This window comes from Remersonia thermophila, chromosome 5 (genome assembly GCF_042764415.1).
Source record: "Remersonia thermophila strain ATCC 22073 chromosome 5, whole genome shotgun sequence".
Classification (NCBI taxonomy): Eukaryota; Fungi; Ascomycota; class Sordariomycetes; order Sordariales; family Chaetomiaceae; genus Remersonia; species Remersonia thermophila.
Window position 1 is genome coordinate 2,723,372 of NC_092221.1, and position 19,636 is coordinate 2,743,007.

Here is a 19,636-nt window from a genome sequence, read left to right on the forward strand (position 1 = left end):
GCAAAGAGCTGGAACAGCCGCACTAACCCGAAGGGGCCTAGCTTCATGGCATGAGCCGCCCCAAAAAAGTTCCAGCCTCGCGCTTCCCAAGGCCAATGTCATCATCAAACCACCGCGACTCTTTGAGGAATCGCGACATTCTTGTTCCCATCGCCCTTTGGTTCATCCCCGGCCTTGCCTATCATGAGCGGAGAAGCTTACTCGTCGAGGGGTACGCATGGCACATATCTCCCTCGGGTGCCTGCTTTGGATACTGACCGACGCGACAGACAGCGGCCGCCATGGCTCGTCTCGCGACTACCCCGTACGTTGTCCATTCATTCCCCATCACCATCTCTTGTGTTCACCGCAGCAACCCATGGCTCACGCATTTTCCTTTCCTCCAGTCTTCCTCCTCGAGGAGAGACCGCGATGACCGGCGCGATCGTGGAGACCGTGGCGACCGTGGCGACCGAGGCGACCGAGGCGACCGTGGTGACCGTGGTGACCGCAGCGACCGCGGCGACGCCCGAGCTCGAGACAGCGGACGCAGACGCTCGCGCTCTCCCGACTACCGCGGCGGTCGCTCTCGTCGCGAAGACGCCGACGCCGACGCCTACTCATCCAGCCGAAGCCGCCGCGACCGCGAGCGCGAGGATCGCTACTCTGGGCGCGACCGGAGGGACCGCGATGAGAGGGAATGGGACCGCGACCGCGGCAGCGGCAGGAGCCGGCGGGACGATGACGACCGGAGGGATCGGCGGGGGGACAGGGATTATCTCGACGACCGTCGCGGGGCCCGGCGCGATCGTGATCGCGACTACGAAAGGGAACGGGATCGCCGGCGGAGCGCGTCGCCTCCCCCCAAGAAGCGCGAGCCGACCCCCGACCTGACCGACGTGGTTCCCATTCTCGAGCGCAAGCGCCGCCTGACCCAGTGGGACATCAAGCCTCCGGGCTACGACAACGTCACGGCAGAGCAGGCCAAGCTGTCGGGCATGTTCCCGCTGCCCGGAGCGCCGAGGCAGCACGCCATGGACCCCAGCAAGCTCCAGGCCTTCATGAGCCGTCCCGACTCGGTCAACAACGCCGCCCTGAAGCCCACCAACTCGCGCCAGGCCAAGCGCCTGATCGTCTCCAACCTCCCGCCGTCCGCCACCGAAGAATCGCTCGTCGGCTTCTTCAACCTGCAGCTCAACGGCCTCAACGTCATCGAGACCCCCGACCCGTGCCTGCAAGCCCACGTCTCCCCCGACCACTCCTTCGCCATGGTCGAGTTCCGCAACAACACGGACGCGACGGTGGCGCTGGCCTTGGACGGCATCACCATGGAGGCCGACGACGAGGCGCCCGCCAACGGCGACAACGGCAGCTCCCCCCGCGGCCTGCAGCTCCGCCGGCCAAGAGACTACATCGTGCCTGCGGTCGTCGAGGACCCCCGCTTCGATCCCGATTCGGACGTGCCCTCGAGCGTGGTCGTCGACAGCCCCAACAAGATCAGCATCACGAACCTGCCTCTCTACCTGACCGACGACCAGGTCATGGAGCTGCTCGTCAGCTTTGGCAAGCTCAAGTCCTTTGTCCTCGTCAAGGACAACGGCACGCAGGAGTCACGGGTACGTTGTTTGTCATTTTTACAGCCGCCCCCCCTTTTTCCTCTGCCTCCTCCTCCCCCGGCCTCCTCCTCCGGCGCTGGCTAACTCGCCCACCACCAGGGCATCGCGTTCCTCGAGTACACCGATCCCGCCGTCACCAGCGTCGCCATCCAGGGCCTCAACAACATGATGCTCGGCGAGCGCGCCCTCAAGGTGCAAAAGGCCAGCTTCGGCATCACCCAGGTTGCCGGCGAGATGGGCGTCAACGCCATGTCCATGCTGGCCGGCACCATGTCGACCGACGGCGGCGCCACCCGGGTGTTGCAGCTGCTCAACATGGTGACGCCCGAGGAGCTGATGGATAACGACGACTACGAGGGTATGTTTGGCTGTCGCTGCCCGCTGTGCCCCACAAACTTCACTTTGTTCCTGTTGCGGTGGGTTGCTGACCATCCATCCCGCCCCAGATATCCGCGAAGAGGTCGAGTCGGAATGCCAAAAGTTTGGCAAGATCCTCGAGATCAAGATCCCCAGGCCCACCGGCGGCAGCAGGCAGTCGGCGGGCGTCGGCAAGATCTACATCAAGTATGAGACGCCCGACCAGGCCACGGCGGCGCTGCGGGCGTTGGCGGGCAGGAAGTTTTCGGATCGCACCGTTGTTACGACGTACTTCTCGGAGGTAAGCTTCCCTGTTGTTGGATTGCCGGGTCTTGCTTCTTGTCAAACATGCGCTAACTCCCGCGACAGGAGAACTTTGATGTCAATGCTTGGTAAGAGAAAGAACAACGAACGTTCAGGCGTGGGCGTGAGAGGGGGGATGGGTAGCGTGTGTTCCAAGAGAGGAGGAAGCCAGGCGGCACACAGGTACAAGGAGTGAGAAAATGAAGTAATTTGTCCGGGCTGGGGAGAGAGAGAGAGAGAGAGAGGGAGGAGGACGAGAGCACAATTCACTATAATTCTCTTCGTGACGGACCACATCAAGAAGCATGTACGAATATCACTCGGGAAGGCGGTGCAACACGTCGATGCTTTGCGGCAAGGAGAATCAGCCATGGATCACACGCTCTCTGGAAATGGGTCGATGACCAAGGGCTTTTTGCATTGGTGTTTGTGTATTTTTGGCTCTGCTAGGGGACATAGAAGTGCATACGGGGCGTTGGTGGCCAAGAAGGACGCCTTGCTGGTGCAGTTTTTCACCGGACCGACTCTTTCCTCTTGGGTACTTGCATGCGATGATGATGTTTGCTTGCTACCTTCGCCGTTCGTTAGCTGGGCTGCCATCCAAGATGGGATGATGGAAGTATGGAAAAGCAGAGGGTGCCATCGAAATCAGAAGTCCAGTTCATTCATCGAGTCCCGAAGGACTCTAACATAAGAGGTACCAGAATTGTTTATATAGGTTGTTGATCATCATGAAAACGGCTGGGAGGAACAAGGGAGAAAACAAGATGAAGGCTTACCTGATACGCCGTTAAGAACAACGGGTTGGTTGGAATTGAAACTCCAGATCGACCACCGACACAATGGCAGACGTAAACCACGAGCCTCCCATCCACTTGGATGGGAGCAGGTTGCGGCAACCAAGCCGCACGGCACGCCAACTCGGTGTTGGGGGGTTTGTCGCGATCAAGAAGGAAGAGAAGGCCAAAGTTTGGTCGACAAGAATTTGTCTTGCGGAAAAACCACGGATGCAGCCCCACTTGCTGGGGACACCACCCCGACAAAGATCAAGTCACGTGAACAAACTTCCGTCAGCCAATCACAATTCAGGCCCTAACAATTTCTCCGCCCACAGAATCGAATTAGCAACCCCGACCCAGCGCAAGGAAATTTCGAGAGTTTGGTTTTGCGAACTTTGAAACCCCCCCCCCCCCATTCCGCCGCGGCCAACGACGACATCAACGACGACACCGGTTTAACGTCGACACACTCCCCCTCAACCACCACCAAAAATGGGTCGTCTTCACAGCAAGGGCAAGGGCATTTCGTCCTCGGCCATCCCCTACTCTCGCAACCCCCCGTCCTGGCTCAAGACCACCCCCGAGCAGGTCGTCGACCAGATCTGCAAGCTGGCCAAGAAGGGCGTGACCCCCTCTCAGATCGGTGTCATCCTCCGTGACTCCCACGGCATTGCCCAGGTCAAGTTCGTCACGGGTACGTTGAAGAACCGCCATCCTAGGAGGAAGAGGAGGAGGGAAACAAGGACGACAAAGCGGCAGGGATGACGGGACCGCAGGGAACGTGTGTGAACGGTCTGGCTGACCATCTCGACCACAGGCAACAAGATCCTCCGTATCCTCAAGAGCAATGGTATGGACTGAGCCAGCTGTTTCTTTTTTCCTTCGGCTTCCGAGCTTCGAATCGACGCACCTACCCCCGGAAAGAGACGAATTGCGAATCGCGAGGGGGACACAGAAGGACAGCGACGCCGAGTGATGATGCCTGCTCTGTTCTGCTCTGCTGCCTCCTTGTTGGGCTGGCGCGAGCTATAAACAAAAGGGGCACTCACCTGCTCGCTCGTTCCTTCATCCCATCGCATGAGCATGCGGCTTGGACGGCGTGGACGAGAAGAGAAAAGAGATGGAGTATGCCTCTGCTTGGTCATACATATGGCTGACAGAGAGATGTGTGTGACAGGCCTTGCCCCCGATATCCCGGAGGACCTGTACATGCTTATCAAGAAGGTGAGCGAGAACCGATGCCAGGCTTGGTTGCCTGTTTTCGTCCAACCCCCCCACACGATAATTTGAACGGCCTGGCTAACTGTTACCTCCTCCTCCCCTTTAGGCCGTCGCCGTCCGCAAGCACCTTGAGCGCAACCGCAAGGACAAGGACTCCAAGTTCCGCCTGATTCTCATCGAGTCCCGTATCCACCGCCTGGCTCGCTACTACAAGACCGTCGGTGTCCTCCCGCCGACCTGGAAGTACGAGTCGTCGACCGCCAGCACCCTCGTCGCTTAAGCGAGTGCGGGGATGACCGTACAACGCCGAGCCGAGGAGGATGGGGATGGGGATTGGGTTCACGGTATGGGATGGAGTGGGCGCGCCCGCGGCGGGCGGGTTGTTGCTCCAGAAAAGAGCCACCGCACCGCCCGGCCGTCATGATTTCAGGTCGGGCCAATGGCGTTTTGGAATGGCATGGGAACACTGCATTCTAGAGCACTGGCAGCTGGCGCCTAGTGTCGCCGTCTCCTGGGGCGTGAAACTACAAAAAGCACGGGGTGACGAGTGACACAAGAAGAGGAGACCGTTAATGCAATGGATTTTCTCTTGCACTTTTTTTTCGTTTGCCATGGATACCGGTGACCTTTGACCAAATTTCGAGTAAACCAGATGAAGTCCAGGTTGATTATCGTTATTCTGTTGGCTGCGCCTTCTGACGCTCGTCCGCCGTCGCCATGTCCACTTGACTCTTCCTCGGTTTCCCTAGGTGATGGTGGTCCATGCTATGAATCCTTGCCCTCCAACTCCTTGCTCCGCTGGAGCAGATACTCGCCCAGCACGCGCAGCGGATCTTTGGGCCTGTGCGGCAGACCCCACAAGTCAGCGGTATTCTTTCAGAAGGTTGATCATCACCCATCCCCTCCTCGGATCTCCATCTCTCGTCCGGCGCCTGGGCAGGCGTAAAAAGGCACGGGACAACAGGCAGCAGCAGCAGCACCACCACCACCACCACCACCACCACCACCACCATGCCAGGCGAGATTGTGCGTCCATCTGTGCGTGGATGCGCCCCGGCCATGTGCCAGATCCCCGGAGAAAGGAAGGGATCCCACCCTCCTCCGCCCAGCCTGAAACCATAGACCGGAAAACGCCTATTTTACCCTTTCCTCTCTCTCTCTTTCTCTCTCTCTCTCCCCCCTCTCCGTCCTGTTCTCACAAGAGTAAAAAAACGTTAGACTTACTGCTCCCTCGCGACAATCTTCATCCCCTCCAACAGCACCCCGGTGATCTTGCTGTTGATGTACTGCCTGACGGGCGCCCCGTTGGGGGTCGGCTCCGTGGGGAGGGGCGGCGGCGCTGTTCCTCCTCCTCCCCCTCCTCCTCCTCCTCCTGCTGTTGCTGCTGCTGCTGCTGCTGCCGCCGAGGACGGAGCTGGCGCCGATGATGGTGCGGCCTGGGGCTGAGCTTGGCTGGAGGAGACGGACATGGTAGGCGCGGAGGCGGTGGCGGGCTCTGCTCCTGGTGATGGGGCGGTACCGTCGGTGGTGGTGGTATTGGTGGTTGTTGTGGGTGCGGGCTGGGACGGTGGCTGAAAGGGTGGAAGAAAGTGAGAGAGAGAGAGAGAGAGAGGTTAGAGCATTGAGGCTGCTACAGAACGGACGGGGGTGGAGGGTTCTTCTCGGGGTCGACGAGAGGGGTTGTCGAAAGGAATTGGCTGCGACGTACCGCTGTGGTTGCTGGGGCGTCGGTCATGGAAACATCGTGGTTGTCGGCGGAGGGAACGGGTTCGGGGGCCGAATTCGGGTCGGCCATGGTCGCGGTTGGCTTACGGGTCTGGCGGCTCGACAATGGGGTGCGCTTGTGTTGTTCAATGGCAAAGGCGAAACGGTCGCGTCGGCTCGTTGCGGGTAACGAGATGCTTCGACATTCGCAGGACCTGGAACTTGGAACCAGGAAGGCATGGGAAGCTCGGGTCTTGGCGCCGACCGGTCCTCGAGCTCCGACGGGAAGGGACACACCCCACATTGGCACGCGGAGTCACGAGATCACGCGTCCAATGGCGGGGAGCACTGCTCGCTTTCCCTGTCCCACCGCCGCTTCTCTCGCCCCCAAGTTCGCGTTTTACGCGTTCTCGTGTCTATTTCGCGGTCGTCTGTCTCACCGGTGACTTTGAATTTCTGATCCACAAGCATGCCATGGTTGTGTGTCTCTGGCGTGGGAGCCTCAGACGATGGATCGCTTTGTCCAGCGACATAAACGCAGCAATGAGAACCAGGCCCGAGGCTCACCAGCGCGGGGCCTGTCTGAGACAGAGGTGACGACGACCTTGGAACCACTCAACAAGAAACCGAGACTCGACAAGGTCAGGGACAGCAACGCCGAAGACCCAGACTTGGTGACAGGCTCGGCCAACGAAGACGCCGCCGAGGCTGCGCTCGAGGGCTCCCTTGAAGATGCCGGGACCGACATTGGCCTGTCGACGGCCATCGAGAGCAGTCTCCTTCCTATCGCCATCGACGAGCAGGCGATTAAGGAGCATGAGGCCATCCGGGAGTCTCAGTCCTCGCAGGACCCAGAGCCCGATGCTGTCGAATCAGGCCCTTCGGCCAGGCTGGACTCCCGGCGATGGGTCGCCGGAAAGCGCTCCATTTACGTCGATGCATTCCATCTCGCTCTCGACATCGTCTTGGAGGACGAGTCTCATCTGTTCAATACCAAAGAAGTTGCCGTGTTTGAGCAGTGGCGTGGTCTGAGTTACGACGCCCAGTATCTGTGAGATTCGCGGACGTCCCCGTCTCGCCCCCCTGGCCATGTCTGACACTCTCAGATATGTACGTTTGTTCCTGCGCAAGACGGCCGCGTGGCATCGGGTCGAGCGCCTTGGCTACCGCAATGACATATCCGACATGGAGAGCGCCATAAACGCCCTCCTAGATTTGCGGCCGTTGCCATCTACCAAAGACGACGTTGGAGGCGGCCAGACCTGGCTGCTGGGAGACACGTTTCGCTTTGCTGAGGACTCGGCATCATGCATCGAGACCGTCGACGAGGCGGCTTCCTTGCTAGGTTTCGATGAGCTCAAGTCTCTGGCCAAAGAGGTCAAGGTCCAAGGCAAGAACAAGACCGATCTGCATACGTTGTTCTGTCGCGCCGTGACCCGGCAGTCGAGCTTGACGGCCCTCGGGCTTCGCCGCTCAGCCAACACCGACCCGGCCGGCTCGGAGAGCGATGGTATCCAGCATCGCTGTCGGAAAGCACACTTCCTCGGCAAGATCCTCGCTGTCACCGGACCTCTGATCCGCCTCTCCGAGCCCGTCTTCAAGCTCTTCGAGCGCGTGCACCTGGTCTTCTATCGGTCGACCGAGTGGACAGAGAAATCGCTGATGACCATCATTCTTGCCAAGATGGCCAGGAGAAACTACGCCTCGTACATTGTGTGCCGGTCGGCCAACATATTCCCGTCGAGGAGCCATCTCCTCGAGTTTGAGCTCTCCATCCGCAAGGAGTATGAGGCGGACCAGGCTCTGGAGTTTGGCGATGGAGACAAAAGGTTCCGCAAGGTGCTTGAGATCTTCGAGTCCATCGCGGGGCGGTGGAGGCAGCTCCTGGGGGAAGAGAAGCAGCGGGAGGAGACCGTCTACGAATCCGGCGAAGGGGGCTATCTTCGTCGGTTCAACGCAGCTCATGCCTATACACGCATCGCTCACAAGGCCGCCCACTCCCTCGGCCGGCTACATCGATACAAGGAAGAGCACGCCCTGCTCTCGGAGCTCCTTGAGCAGCGCCTCTTCCATCCGGCTCGCCGCGGGGCCTGGTACCAACGAAAAGCCCTGCTGGAAGAGCGGTACATGTGGGAGGCAGATCCCGACCCGGCATCGACGCACCCCGAAGTCCAGAAGCGGCATTGGCAGCGGATTTCCCTCCTCACCTGCGAGACTGCCCTGCAAGACCGCGACTGTCATCTGATTTACCACTATGACCTACAGAAGCGCTTGACGAAGCTGGAGAGGAAGCTGCGCGTGCCTCGCCGCCTGCAGCACGACTTTGGCCACGTCAAGCTCCGCGAGCCCGAAGAGCACACGGTGCAGGGCATCCAGCTGGTCCGGGAAGAGCCCGACGTCAAGGAGAAGAACGGCCGCGCCATGAGCACCAAGACGTGGTGGCTCGACGAGCTGGGCGATCCCGGCGAGGACGGCCAGCCGCCGCACGTCAGCGTCGAAGCGATGTGCCTGTCGCACTACCGCAGCCAGGCATGGAAGGGTTACCATAGCGAGGGCGGCATCCTTCGCACGCTGTTTGCCTACTTGTTCTTTGATATCCTCTTCGCCTACGTCCCCAACGTCTTCCAGACCGCCTACCAACCCTGTCCGCTCGACCTGTTCACCGACGCCTTCTATCCCGCCCGCGCCAGCCAGATCAACCACCGGCTGGTCGAGATAGCAAACGGCGAGGCGGAGCGCATCTTGCGAGAGGTGCACGAGCGCGAGCATGAGCGCAGGACCAGCGTTGTGGGACTAAACTGGGACTTTGACGTTGAGGACCTGGCAGAGCTGGTGGCCTGCTTCGACGGCAACGCCCTCGCCGTCGTGTGCAAGGTTCTCGCACAGGACTACAGGACTCGTGGGTCGGGCGTGCCGGATCTCATCCTCTGGCGGAGGACAGGCCCCGGTGCGTCGTCTCCGGCCGGCGGCAACCGGCAAGGTGAGGTCATGTTCGCCGAGGTCAAGAGCGCCAACGACCGCCTCAGCGACACGCAGCGGCTGTGGATCAACGTGCTCTCCGGGGCAGGCGTGCGCGTTGCGCTGTGCAATGCGGTGGCACGCGAGGTGCGGCGGCTGAGATGATGGAGCCCTCCTCGTCCCGATGCTGATGTTCAGCATCGCCGGCTCGCTGGCTCATTCATGATGAAATTTCGATGGTCCAGAAATAGAACCCTCATCTCCGAGCTCATGTCGGGTACGGCCTGGTTGGCCAGCTGGGTTGGCCCGGGCTGGACCACCAACAACATCGCAAGTTCCCACGGTTCCGAGCTTCCCAGGATCAAGCGCATGGCAACCGGCATGGAAATTGCATCACGTAGGGAGATTGCACATCTCCCAAATATAGCCCTTTCCAGAACGCTCCTCGTTTTGAAACATTCCGCCTGCCTTCGAAACGTGACCGCCCGCATCCGGCATGTCGTTTCGCCTCCTGGGAACCATGAGGCGCGGGAGAAAAGAAGGGGGTTGTTTCAGGTTTTCTGTCATCTCCTGAACACACCCAAGAGGAAGGTGAAGGATATGTCCTCACCTTCAAACAGCAGGCACACACGCAGCACGCGCCTCTTGACATCTGCAGCTCCGACTTTGAGGTTTCACAGAGATAGCCTCCTGCACGTCGGTAGGTGAACCACACAAGCACCACCCCCTTGGACCCCTTCGCGCACCAATCGGAAGCATACACCGGCCCAAGGCACACCGAGCTCTCCCCCATTTCATGGCGGAATCGTGAGACGTACAGAACCGAACCAACCCGCGGATGGTATCGCCGGTGACGCGCACACTCAGGTCTCCGAGCGCGGGGACGGAGATCGAGGCGAGCCGTGGGCGCACCCGTGCGGTGCTGTGCCGCAGGCTCCCAGCATGTCGCACACCGACATTCACCTGTCGGGGGGGCTGGGAGCCTCTCTCACCTCAGCCGGCCTCCTGTAGGACGTACTGCCTGGTTGGTCTGCGCAGCTCGTCGCACCGAGGGACGGGAGCGGGGCGGAGCGGGGCGCGGAGGGTGGTACGGATGCATCATCATCATCATCATCACATTTCACATTGAGGCAGCCAAGTGTCCCGTGTCTCGTTGATGTGGTGGAAAGAATGTGGATGATGTGTGCTGACTTGCAGGCGGGCCGAAGTGTGTGTATCCCTACCTGCTCGACTTACTGCGTAGATGTTCGAGGATGGGTAGGTTAATCAAGGGAGACCATGCGACGGCTGCCCATCCATGAAGGACAGGGAACCATCTACTTGGTACATCCACGGACGCAGTACGCATGTGCTACGAAAGGAGCTTTTTTTTCTTCCCACAATGTTACCAGCTCACGGACTCTCTATCCCTACGCCGTCTTTGCCCTAGCGTTAGTGTAGGGGATTACTTACCCAAAACGACGGAGCTCAGACACCCAGCATCCCGTAGCTCTGGAAGAGGTCGCTCCAAGCAGCCTGAAAAAGCACAACTCCAAGCGTATTGCCACCGAGCAACAACGTGAATAACTAGCCCAGACATCTCACCATGTGCTCCGTTAAAACAACATTGCGCACGCTCAGCCCCTCCCCCCGCCCGGCCCGGCCGGGCGCTTAACACATCAAACTTACACGGTCCCCGTTGTACGGCCGGCCAATGGCTTTCGCGGCATGCCGACCCGTTGTGACGATGCATGCCCCCCTGTCACACAACCCCCCCCCCCCTTGTTCTCGAACCGTCGTTGGCCAGTCGCCGGGTGATCGGCCGGGGGTGTGGAGCGCCGGCCGCTGCGGAGACAAGGTGTTCGGCGCTTAACGTCACAGAGCCCCTCTGACGAACGTCCCGGGGGGGGAGGGCTGCGAAAAGAAACGGCGCGCAACAGTGCATACACATACGTCCCTGGCGAGAGACAGAGAGAGAAACAGAGCCAGGGCAGCTTGTGTTGGAAGGGCGTCCTCCAACGCAGGGAGGGACGCCCCGGCAATGCCGTTACCGTTTGCTTGCGACCGAAGGAATCATTTCAGCGCTCGGTGTGAGGCTGATGAGGCGCCGTCGTATGGCCCGGGGAGGTCCCCCGTGTCCACGGTAGGTATGTAATGTACTGTGTACATCATGTAGTACTTGGGGATAGGCACCAGATGCTGCGTATCGTATGGTACGCCGAGAAATCAGCCCGGCAGCCTCTCGGCCATATCACCACCTCCTAACCGCCAGGCGATGAACCAAAGACGAACGACGAGCAACATGTAGTCGAATCCCGAATACGAAGAGGAATCGGGGTTCTACTCATGGCGAGGCGTTTTGTTCGCTCACGATGCCGCAAACCGACGCTGCGCTGCATGGCCAATCTCGCCAGCAGCAAGAGAAAGAAGAATGCAACAGAGCAATACATAGCCCCAGCACCCAGCGGCTCCATCACCAGCGTCTGCCACGGTGCGACGTTGTGTAACTTGGAATGACCACCATCACAGCACATGACATCACTGCGCCAACCGCAGAGCATGGCAATCTTGCTTGGCTTGCCGGCTTGACTTTGGTAGATGGGCTCATATTGTAACATACCAAATGGGCTCGTGTTGGATATTGAACCCCGCCTGACATGACATGGATGAAAAGGACGTGGCAAACATGCTCATCTGTTTTTTTTTTTTTTTTTTTTTTTTTTTTTTTTTTTTTTTTTTTTTTTTTTTTTTTTTTTTCTAACGGTTTTCGAGCGTGACATACTATCCTGGCTCGGAGCTCACCCATCCCGCATTCACAGAATCCTCCGTGGCAGCTGGCGCAGCATGGCTGTCGCCAAATTCCAGCCAAGGCTCGGCGGTCACAAAGAACAAGAGAGAGAAAACTCAGGGTAGAACAGCTTCCATCCATACGGAGTAGGCATGTGCTGTATATACACACACAGAAAGGGGAGCTTCAGGAAATTGCTGTTGGCTGGATCGAGCTCACGATGCCGGCCGCCAGGCCCCTCCCGATCTGCTTCCGTTTATCCCTGACCCTATCCAAACAAGGTCCCTCCAAGTAAGGAAATATAAAGAAACCATGTCCTGGTATCAGTAGCAAACCATCAGGAACACCGACCCTCCGCCCGAGTTTCTCCTTGCATTCCCTTTCCTATTGTCCTCCCTTTCCCTTCATTCCCAACCACCCTTAAGCCAAGACGCCGCCCTGCAACGCCGACATCAAACTCCTGTTTCCTCTCTGTTCTTCCAAGTCATGATTGTAATTTAGGGAATTGCGTAGCGTGTGATTTGCCGTCGGCCGGGTACCTCAGTTCCGCTCCGTCCCGTTGTTCGAGTGGCGGTTGGGGTGCCGGTCGTAGCAGCAGGTGTCGATACAAAAGAAAAAAAAAATGCGAAGTGCCGTCGTCAATAGTTAGGGGGTATTATATGCGTTCGTCGATAAACATTCGAGGTGTGCCACCGTGTATCCCATCCAAGTGTACCTTTTCCCCTTCTTTCTTTTCGGGGGCCCGCCCGGTCTCCAGGACCCAAAGGTTCGGTTTCGGCTTCAGCTTTATCATGACTTGACGGCTGTATCAGCATCAATCTTCCTCCTCTTCCCCTTCGGCGCGGGCCCAACCCTGGGAGTGTAGGTCACGGTCCGGGTCACCACCTCGCGGATGTGTCGTATGCCCGACCGCGAGTCGCGTTTGGCGTGCCCCAGAGGCGCGCTCTTTGGTGTCGTCACTATCGCCGACGATACGCTCGTTGATGGGGGGTTGCTGGAGGTGTCTGAATCGGCGGGGCGTTTTGACCCGGCAGTTGTTGCTATCGTCTTTTCGGCAGCGAGCTTCTCAACAGCAAGCTTCCTCGCCTTGAGAGCCGCATCCCAGTCAAAGTGCGTTGACCTGTGAGAGACCGCGCTGAGAGGAGACCTGGCCGGCGAGTAGAGGCCGGCTGTGGAGGGAACAGCTGGTGATGCGGGGAGTTTCATGCTGGGGAACATGGTCTCCGCGGCGGGCGCCGAGAGCGGAATGGTGGCGAGGCCGCGGGGCGTGGGCGGTGACCTCTTCGTTTCGATCGGTGCCGGTATCGAGCCCTTGGTCTTCTCCTTCCCCTTGCCTTTGTCGGGTTCGCATTCTGAGCTCACGTCGGTTCGTGCTGTGGAGGGAGCGCTCTCGACCTGGTCGCCCTTCTCCTTGTCGGAATCCTCCGACTCGGTGGAGCTGCTGCTCGCTTCGCTGTCTGCGCTGCTCGTCGTGCTAGCGGTGCTTGTCCGCTTCAGCGCTGACTTTCCCGTTTGGGGTGGCGAGGCGAGACATGGAGAGGCGAGCGACACGCCCTTGAGGAAGTCCAGGTAGGCCAGCGGCGGAGTGATGGGCGTTTTCTGCAGGTCATGCTCCAGCTTGATGGTGGCGCTGAAGGGGCCAGCGGAGCGGAGCCCGGCGGACGGCAGGCCCGACGACGGGAGCGGATCCCGGAAGGCCGAGGTCCTCGAGATGGCGGACAAGGGGGTGTTGACAGAGATGGCTGACGGGAGGGAGATGGCCGAACGAAGCTCGGTGGCGGATGGCGGATTATTGGGAAAGTTCGCGGTGAGGGGTGTCGACACCCTCAGCGTGGGCCGGCTCGCCATGGTGGTGGGCAACGAGAGTGTCCGTGAATCACCGATTGTCCGGAGGATGGTACCGGAGTGACGCTTGGCTCAAGCCGCGGAGGGTGGCAGAAGTCCGGCAGCCAGACGGCAAAAAGAGAGAAGAGGGTAGGTGTGCGGGATGGTTGGGCACCCAGTGACTATTTGAACGGGGAGATATAATGGGGGGGCGCTAGAGGATAGGGCTCCCAGGCTCCCAGACAGGAGAGTCGAGCCGTGGTTCCCCGCGTGGGTTCTGTTTCGAGCAGGGCCCTGGTGCGGGTAGCTAACGATCCCTGTCTTCCTGAAATCCCAGAGAACTGGGTTGGCGTGCCGGGATGGGGGCGTGTGGCTTCAGGGCCCGTCTTGTTGGCTTGTGTAAATCGGTCCGCACAGCAGCCAGGTGGGGGAGCAGCCAAACAAAGACAAGCTGGCGAGAGGATCGGGTGCCGGCGTGAGAAAAGAACGCTGGGTGGGCGTTAGCCAACCTGTCGAAAACAACGTTTCTTGGACCCGAGTGGCCGGGTTGACGCTGGGAGAAGCCACGAAGGAAGCGTTTAAGCAAACGGCGGGCGGCGAGAAGCAAAGGGGTCCCCTTGTGAGAGCAAGGAAACGAGCGACAGCACACCCCGTTGCGGCCGAGGGGCCTGCGGAGGGCGGCAAATCAGAAGGGCGATCGGGGTGGGGCGAGCTCGACAAGCGACCAAGACGACAGGGGGGATGAGGTCTCGGGCGGCAGCGAGAGGTGCGCCGACCGGCCTGTGCAGCGTGCTGAGATGTGACACGGGATGCAGCTGGGGGAATAGCCGTCCGTGTTTCTCGCCTGCGCTTCTGCCCTCGTCCTTCCGCCGGTCTTCTTGGGGAAAGGCGCCTTGATCCTCGGAGGAGGAGCAAGGGAGGAGGAGGAGGAGGAGGAGGAGGAGGAGGAGGAGGAGGAAAAGGAATTGTTCTTGACCGGGGCTCGTGCGGGACAGGAAAAAATTGCACCGAAGTTACTTACTGCGTGCTGCGACTCTGGGCGCTTCGAGGGAAATGAGCTCGTCTCTATAAGACGGCGAGCCGCTGAGGCAAACTGCTTGCTGACAAGAGGTGCAAGTTGGGGTTTCTGGGCTTGATTCGGGCTCGCCGATAGCAGTCCGGCTTCACGGTCTTTCCGTTGCCACGGTGTGAGAAAAACGAAGGCGATGCCCGTCCGTCTTCAAATCCAAGCCCAGTGGCTCAAAGTGCCACCAGAGAGCCACAGAGAGCGCTTTGTGATGGCTGCTTGCTCGCAACCGCCAGGAGGTCTCGGCTCCGCCTGATTGGCGCGTGTCTGATGCACGTCCGACAGAGGTCGGCGCTAAAGTCATATTATTAGCACGGGGCCGTGTGATTGGCTCAGGCTTGCCGCTTACCGGGTGTGAACGCAGCACCAAGGTGAGCGTCCTGACCGTCGAGTCGATCGTAGGCTGCGAGGTGAGAGTTGGAGGTGCTCGGCTTCGGTGAGGCGAGGCCTGTGGACACAGCGGTCGAAGGGAGAAAATAGAAACAAATCAATCACGGACTCGGCCGGGAAGGACTTGATCCCCTCGATGTTCAGAAACACTGTTGCCGACGCCGTGACGGGTTTCGGCAACTGCAGGAGCCAGGATAGATAGAGCGCGTGGGCTTGGGAGACCGCTGACGGAGAGGATGGTGAGGTGTGAGGTAACTACTGCGCGGGACCAGCCTGCGCTCGACTTGTTGTTCCTAATTGCGGGAGTTTTGTAAGCTTTGTCCAGGTAAGTAACCGCGGTGGGAAATGCAAAGAAAGCCGGCCCATATATGGCTCGGGTGTTCTAACCGCCATGCTCTTTTACAACACCTAGATGGTCGGCGGGTAGTTGACTTCTCAAGTGGTGAACGCGGATATCCACTGAACCCATCCGTCGGGAGGCCGCCGTCCTGGTTGCTTTTCCCTGAGCGCGCGCTATTCTGCTGCGTCTGGCAGATCCCCACGATCGCGGCCCTCTTTGTTTCTCACTTCCGAAGCGATCGCCAACGGCTGATCGCACAGTCTCCATTTGCAGGCGCGCTTAACCCTCCGACTGCTGCAGGTTAGACGTTGGCAGAGCCGCGATCGCCACCACTGAGAATGCGCTGCGCGGCTGTTAACGCGCTTGCCGTGGCCGCAGGGAGACGTCGTCCCTGGGCTTTTGTTGGCTGTCGTTCACCTCGCCGGCAGAATCCGCACGGTATGTTGCCGCCATCCACAACCGACCTATCGGTTCCCTGTTTTCCTGGTCGAGGCCGGCTCCATGTTATCATTATAACAACGAACGAGCGAGCGCGCGCCTGTTTCTCCGGTAACATCGCCCACCCTGTTGCGTCTCGAGATCCTGCGTGTTGCGGCCAGGAGGTGGTCTCATCTTCAGACAGATGCCTCTGCATGTCATCCGCTCGGGATCATGGTCTGGCGATGGGTCTCGGCAGCTTGCCGTCCTCGCTGGTCTTTTGCATCATGACGCGCGCGACTGCTCAAGAAGTATCTTGAGAGGGAATCTCAGGAGGTTGGCGAGGGCCCGATCGTCACGGCCATCGCTCATGGCGATGAGGTTGGCAGGGAGATGGCGATTGGCTTGCCGTTTGGCCCGATAGCCGCCAATATAGAAAGCAAGATGCCTCCTTCGTCTCCACTCAGAGACGTTGGTAGCCGCGTCCTCCCCTCCCTGCGCGTCGACGACTCTATGTAGATGCGAGTTGCGTCGTTGAGCGACATGCAGTTGTTGTGGTCCGCGTCATTTCGGACCCCGAAGCAGGTCGATGACCCTTGAATGCTGCTTCTGCTCGCTTGCCGCCGGGTCTGGGATGAACAGGCTGCAGGTGTTCCACTCCGACATGTGCCATGGAGCATGCATGATCAAGTTCTTTGCCCGATCCTTCAGAGAAAATGCAGTCATCGCTGGGAAACAAGCTTCTCCCGGGAAGATGGAGTTTAGCTCCCCTGTCGATAGTTGATAAGCTGGTTCGCCTCACAGTTGCAGACTGTACAGTCCACGGTTTTTCAGGGTCGCCAACAGCCCGCGTCATCGATGAGTTGGCCCCGTTCGGTGTGACCGAAAACGTATTTCATTAGGCTTGTATGAACCCTATGACTCCAAGAGATCAGAACTTCATGATGATCGCTTTGATGGATGGGGGGCGGGTGTTTGGAACCACCCATCTCACCTGCCCTCCTGCACAAGGTGGTGACAGATGCTTCGTACTGTCATGTGGCCATGTGAACAATCCGTTGGAACTCATGGAAGGTCCATGGAGAGACCTGTGCGGTGGGATTGGGCGGCGGCATGACGTTCATGCTAGGTCCTTGGTTGACGATTGATGAGATGGTTTTGGTCTCCCCACGGCACAAGCCAACAAACTTTCGGGGCTTGTGGTTTGTGCCTGCTTTCGAGCAATATCCCGCCCTCTCGTGCCTGCTCAGGAGCCCGGAGGTGTCCTGGCGGCAAGTTAGATATGGAAAGCGCGATCTGTCTTGCGACCGTAGGTCGTAACTTCGTAGCTTCCCCTGTTGTTGTGGGAGGCCCCCTCATGTGGATGCAGCAGGAGCCGAGGGACGAACCTAACCAGGCAGCCGTGGAGACCCGTTGCCAACAAACAAGAGTTAGCTCCTATGCTGACGACTTTAAGTTTCCAGGCTTTTCTTGTTCTGTCCACGAGGTATTCAGAGGCAGACGAGGCGGTCCATTATTTCTTCACCCCCTCCCCCCCACCCTGAGATATGCGATAGCCATGCCCAACTGCCCACAGATCCACAGAAATTATCATCAATGTTTTGCTGAATTTCGAGTAGATAGTAGACGTCCGGTATCAGGTATGTATCTCATGCCAGATTTAGTCCTATTGCATGTCGGGACCTATGAGCCGCTTCGTGTCTTCCAGGCCATTGTCAACGAGAGAGACACGGCGAGCCAGGACTCCTGATTTCCAAGGGACTTGCCAACCCAGAGATGGGCCTTTCATTTCGGACGCCTGACTTGATCTCTCTGCTCTCTCCAATGTCTCAAGCTTACGTTCAGTTATCACCCAGAGGATCATATGTATGTGTCCTAAAACCGAGCCCCTAGCCCAGGTGTTCTATCCATGAGAAGAGACCCGAAGTCTTCAAACACACCCCTAACAAAGTCTCGATAACAGAAAATCCAGAGGTCAGCGCCATCTCGTATAGCAACAACCCTGTTCCCACCTCATAGAAAACAAGGAACTACGGATGACACACAGTTCAGCCATGGCGCGGACATGGCATGCTTCGGACACAAAGACTTCTGCATTGGGCCTCGCATACTCGCCGTCAGACACGACATTTGTCTTTTTCTTCTTCTTTCAAACCCCTCCCTCTCTCCTAAACGCTTCCCCATGAAATGCACGAGGTGGAACCACGGTCCATCCTAACGCCATCTTGTGGGTGGGCCGACAGCCAACCGGGCCAGGAAGGCCACCTGGATGGGGACAGGAGCGCGGATGACCCAGCAGCTGGGCGTGGGCTGTTGTGGGTTCTCGGGTCATATCCTATTACGTTTTTTTACCGTCTCCCAATGCCCACTGACACTGATTTCAAGGTTCTGTCGTGAAACAAAGAATCGACACCGATAACGTAGGTGCTCTGGGCACGCAGGCGACACACACCTGGGTGATACCGGCGACTGTGGAGGATCGAGGAGCCCTCGATTTCCACCGTCCAACGGAACAGCTGCAGAACGACAATCCGCATGCACTGATGCCCATTTGAAAGCACAAGGACGCACAACGGGCAGGGGGACCCAAGGTGTACTATAGACACAGCAAGACAAGAAGCAGCAAACATGCCGACGATGTCTGTGGGGACTGCTGACTCGGTCCCAGCCAGTCCAGCCGAGTCCCTCCACCAAAACGGGTACGGTAATTTGGATTGGCAGAAAGAATTCTCATTCACAGGCTCCTCCTGACAAGATCTCTGCGAGTTCAGTATCAGAATGCACCCGGCCTTTTTAGGGACAGGGTTGTGAGACACTGGAATTCGCATGCCTCTCTGCGTGTGGCGACTTGAAATGCCCGTTATGCACGTGAGAACAATAACAGGTTGACGGCTGGATCATCCAACAAGGTCAGAAACACGGCCAGATCAAATCAAGTGGTCCTCGATCGGGAGATCTGGTGGATGGACAGACGCCAAACATGGTCACGAGTGCCGAGCTGGACCTGTTTATTCGCAGACGCGGGGCTCTCTTTTCCGTAGACGATGAGCGGTTACTACTACTTCTTTTTACAAGGGTCACGCTGCCTCTTCGGCCACTCAAGCAACAAAGGGGCATCCCGATGGTAGGAAGCCATCCTGCTGGAGAAGCACGCCGCGAGTTGGAGATCGGCAGGCCGAGCCTACCAAGCAGGGACTCAGGCATCAATCCAAGGCGCTGCACGGCATTGTGTCATGCGCCGTGCGTACGCCGCAAAAGAATGCGTCGTGTCCCGGGTGTGTCGTCGTCCGGCCGCGAGCCCCTTCCGAAACCTCACCGGGGATCTGCATGACCATTGACGTCGCGAATCATGACCCTGGCCTGGATCAGCGACGTTGAAACAGAGCCCCGGGCTGGCTCGTTGAAGAATCCGGGGAAGGTAACTTCGTCTGGGTTGGCGTCCCAGGGGGGAACCGGGAGCCAAGCAACCAACGAGAAGGTGCCCTTCGATGGCAGACGCCGGCAACGAAGGCGATTCGACGTCCGCTCTTGAGACGTTGGTTTTAGTTTGGTTTAGTTTCGACGGGAAGAGCCTCGCGCCCGCCCGCGATTGTCAAGAGCCGACTGGCCTGTTTCCGTGCCGTGGCGACGGGGGGACGTGGATGTGATTGTGATTGGTGACGAAGGGCTTGGGCGCCAAACACGTGAAGTCGCGCGCCATGTGCCATGTTCATCAATATGGGCGCTAAACTTTGATGAAGCAAATCTTGTTGCCAGCATCAAACGACAACCGGGCAGGTCGGTGGCGAGGCGGGGAAGTCCCACTGCCGAGATTAGCAGCCCGCCGACTACGAGGGTCAGCATCAACAGCAGCGCGGCATTGACGACAACATGAAAGCAGCCCTCGTAATAATGCTAGTTAGTTCATGGTAACCT

The 19,636-nt window shown here is 58.7% G+C and overlaps 5 protein-coding genes across 5 annotated transcripts; 3 read left to right on the forward strand and 2 right to left on the reverse strand.

Annotated features, from left to right (window-relative positions):
- Positions 1-183: 183 nt before the first annotated feature.
- Positions 184-2,348, forward strand: VTJ83DRAFT_5979 (uncharacterized protein; the record flags this gene model as incomplete). The annotated part of the gene is made up of 6 exons (XM_071012638.1): positions 184-211; positions 270-304; positions 387-1,595; positions 1,695-1,953; positions 2,042-2,253; positions 2,322-2,348. The coding sequence occupies 6 exons, from the start codon at positions 184-186 to the stop codon at positions 2,346-2,348; spliced, it is 1,770 nt and encodes a 589-aa protein (XP_070865354.1).
- A 1,178-nt stretch (positions 2,349-3,526) lies between these two features.
- On the forward strand, positions 3,527-4,535 carry VTJ83DRAFT_5980 (40S ribosomal protein uS15; the record flags this gene model as incomplete). The annotated part of the gene is made up of 4 exons (XM_071012640.1): positions 3,527-3,728; positions 3,852-3,884; positions 4,212-4,258; positions 4,362-4,535. 4 exons carry the CDS (start codon positions 3,527-3,529, stop codon positions 4,533-4,535), a joined length of 456 nt encoding a protein of 151 aa, XP_070865355.1.
- Positions 4,536-5,020: 485 nt separating this feature from the next.
- On the reverse strand, positions 5,021-6,050 carry VTJ83DRAFT_5981 (uncharacterized protein; the record flags this gene model as incomplete). Its single annotated transcript, XM_071012641.1, has 3 exons — positions 5,021-5,096; positions 5,480-5,826; positions 5,964-6,050. The coding sequence occupies 3 exons, from the start codon at positions 6,048-6,050 to the stop codon at positions 5,021-5,023; spliced, it is 510 nt and encodes a 169-aa protein (XP_070865356.1).
- Positions 6,051-6,468: 418 nt separating this feature from the next.
- VTJ83DRAFT_5982 (uncharacterized protein) lies at positions 6,469-9,082 on the forward strand (the record flags this gene model as incomplete). Its single annotated transcript, XM_071012642.1, has 2 exons — positions 6,469-7,010; positions 7,066-9,082. 2 exons carry the CDS (start codon positions 6,469-6,471, stop codon positions 9,080-9,082), a joined length of 2,559 nt encoding a protein of 852 aa, XP_070865357.1.
- Positions 9,083-12,473: 3,391 nt separating this feature from the next.
- Positions 12,474-13,532, reverse strand: VTJ83DRAFT_5983 (uncharacterized protein; the record flags this gene model as incomplete). Its single annotated transcript, XM_071012643.1, has 1 exon — positions 12,474-13,532. One exon carries the CDS (start codon positions 13,530-13,532, stop codon positions 12,474-12,476), a length of 1,059 nt encoding a protein of 352 aa, XP_070865358.1.
- Positions 13,533-19,636: the final 6,104 nt, after the last annotated feature.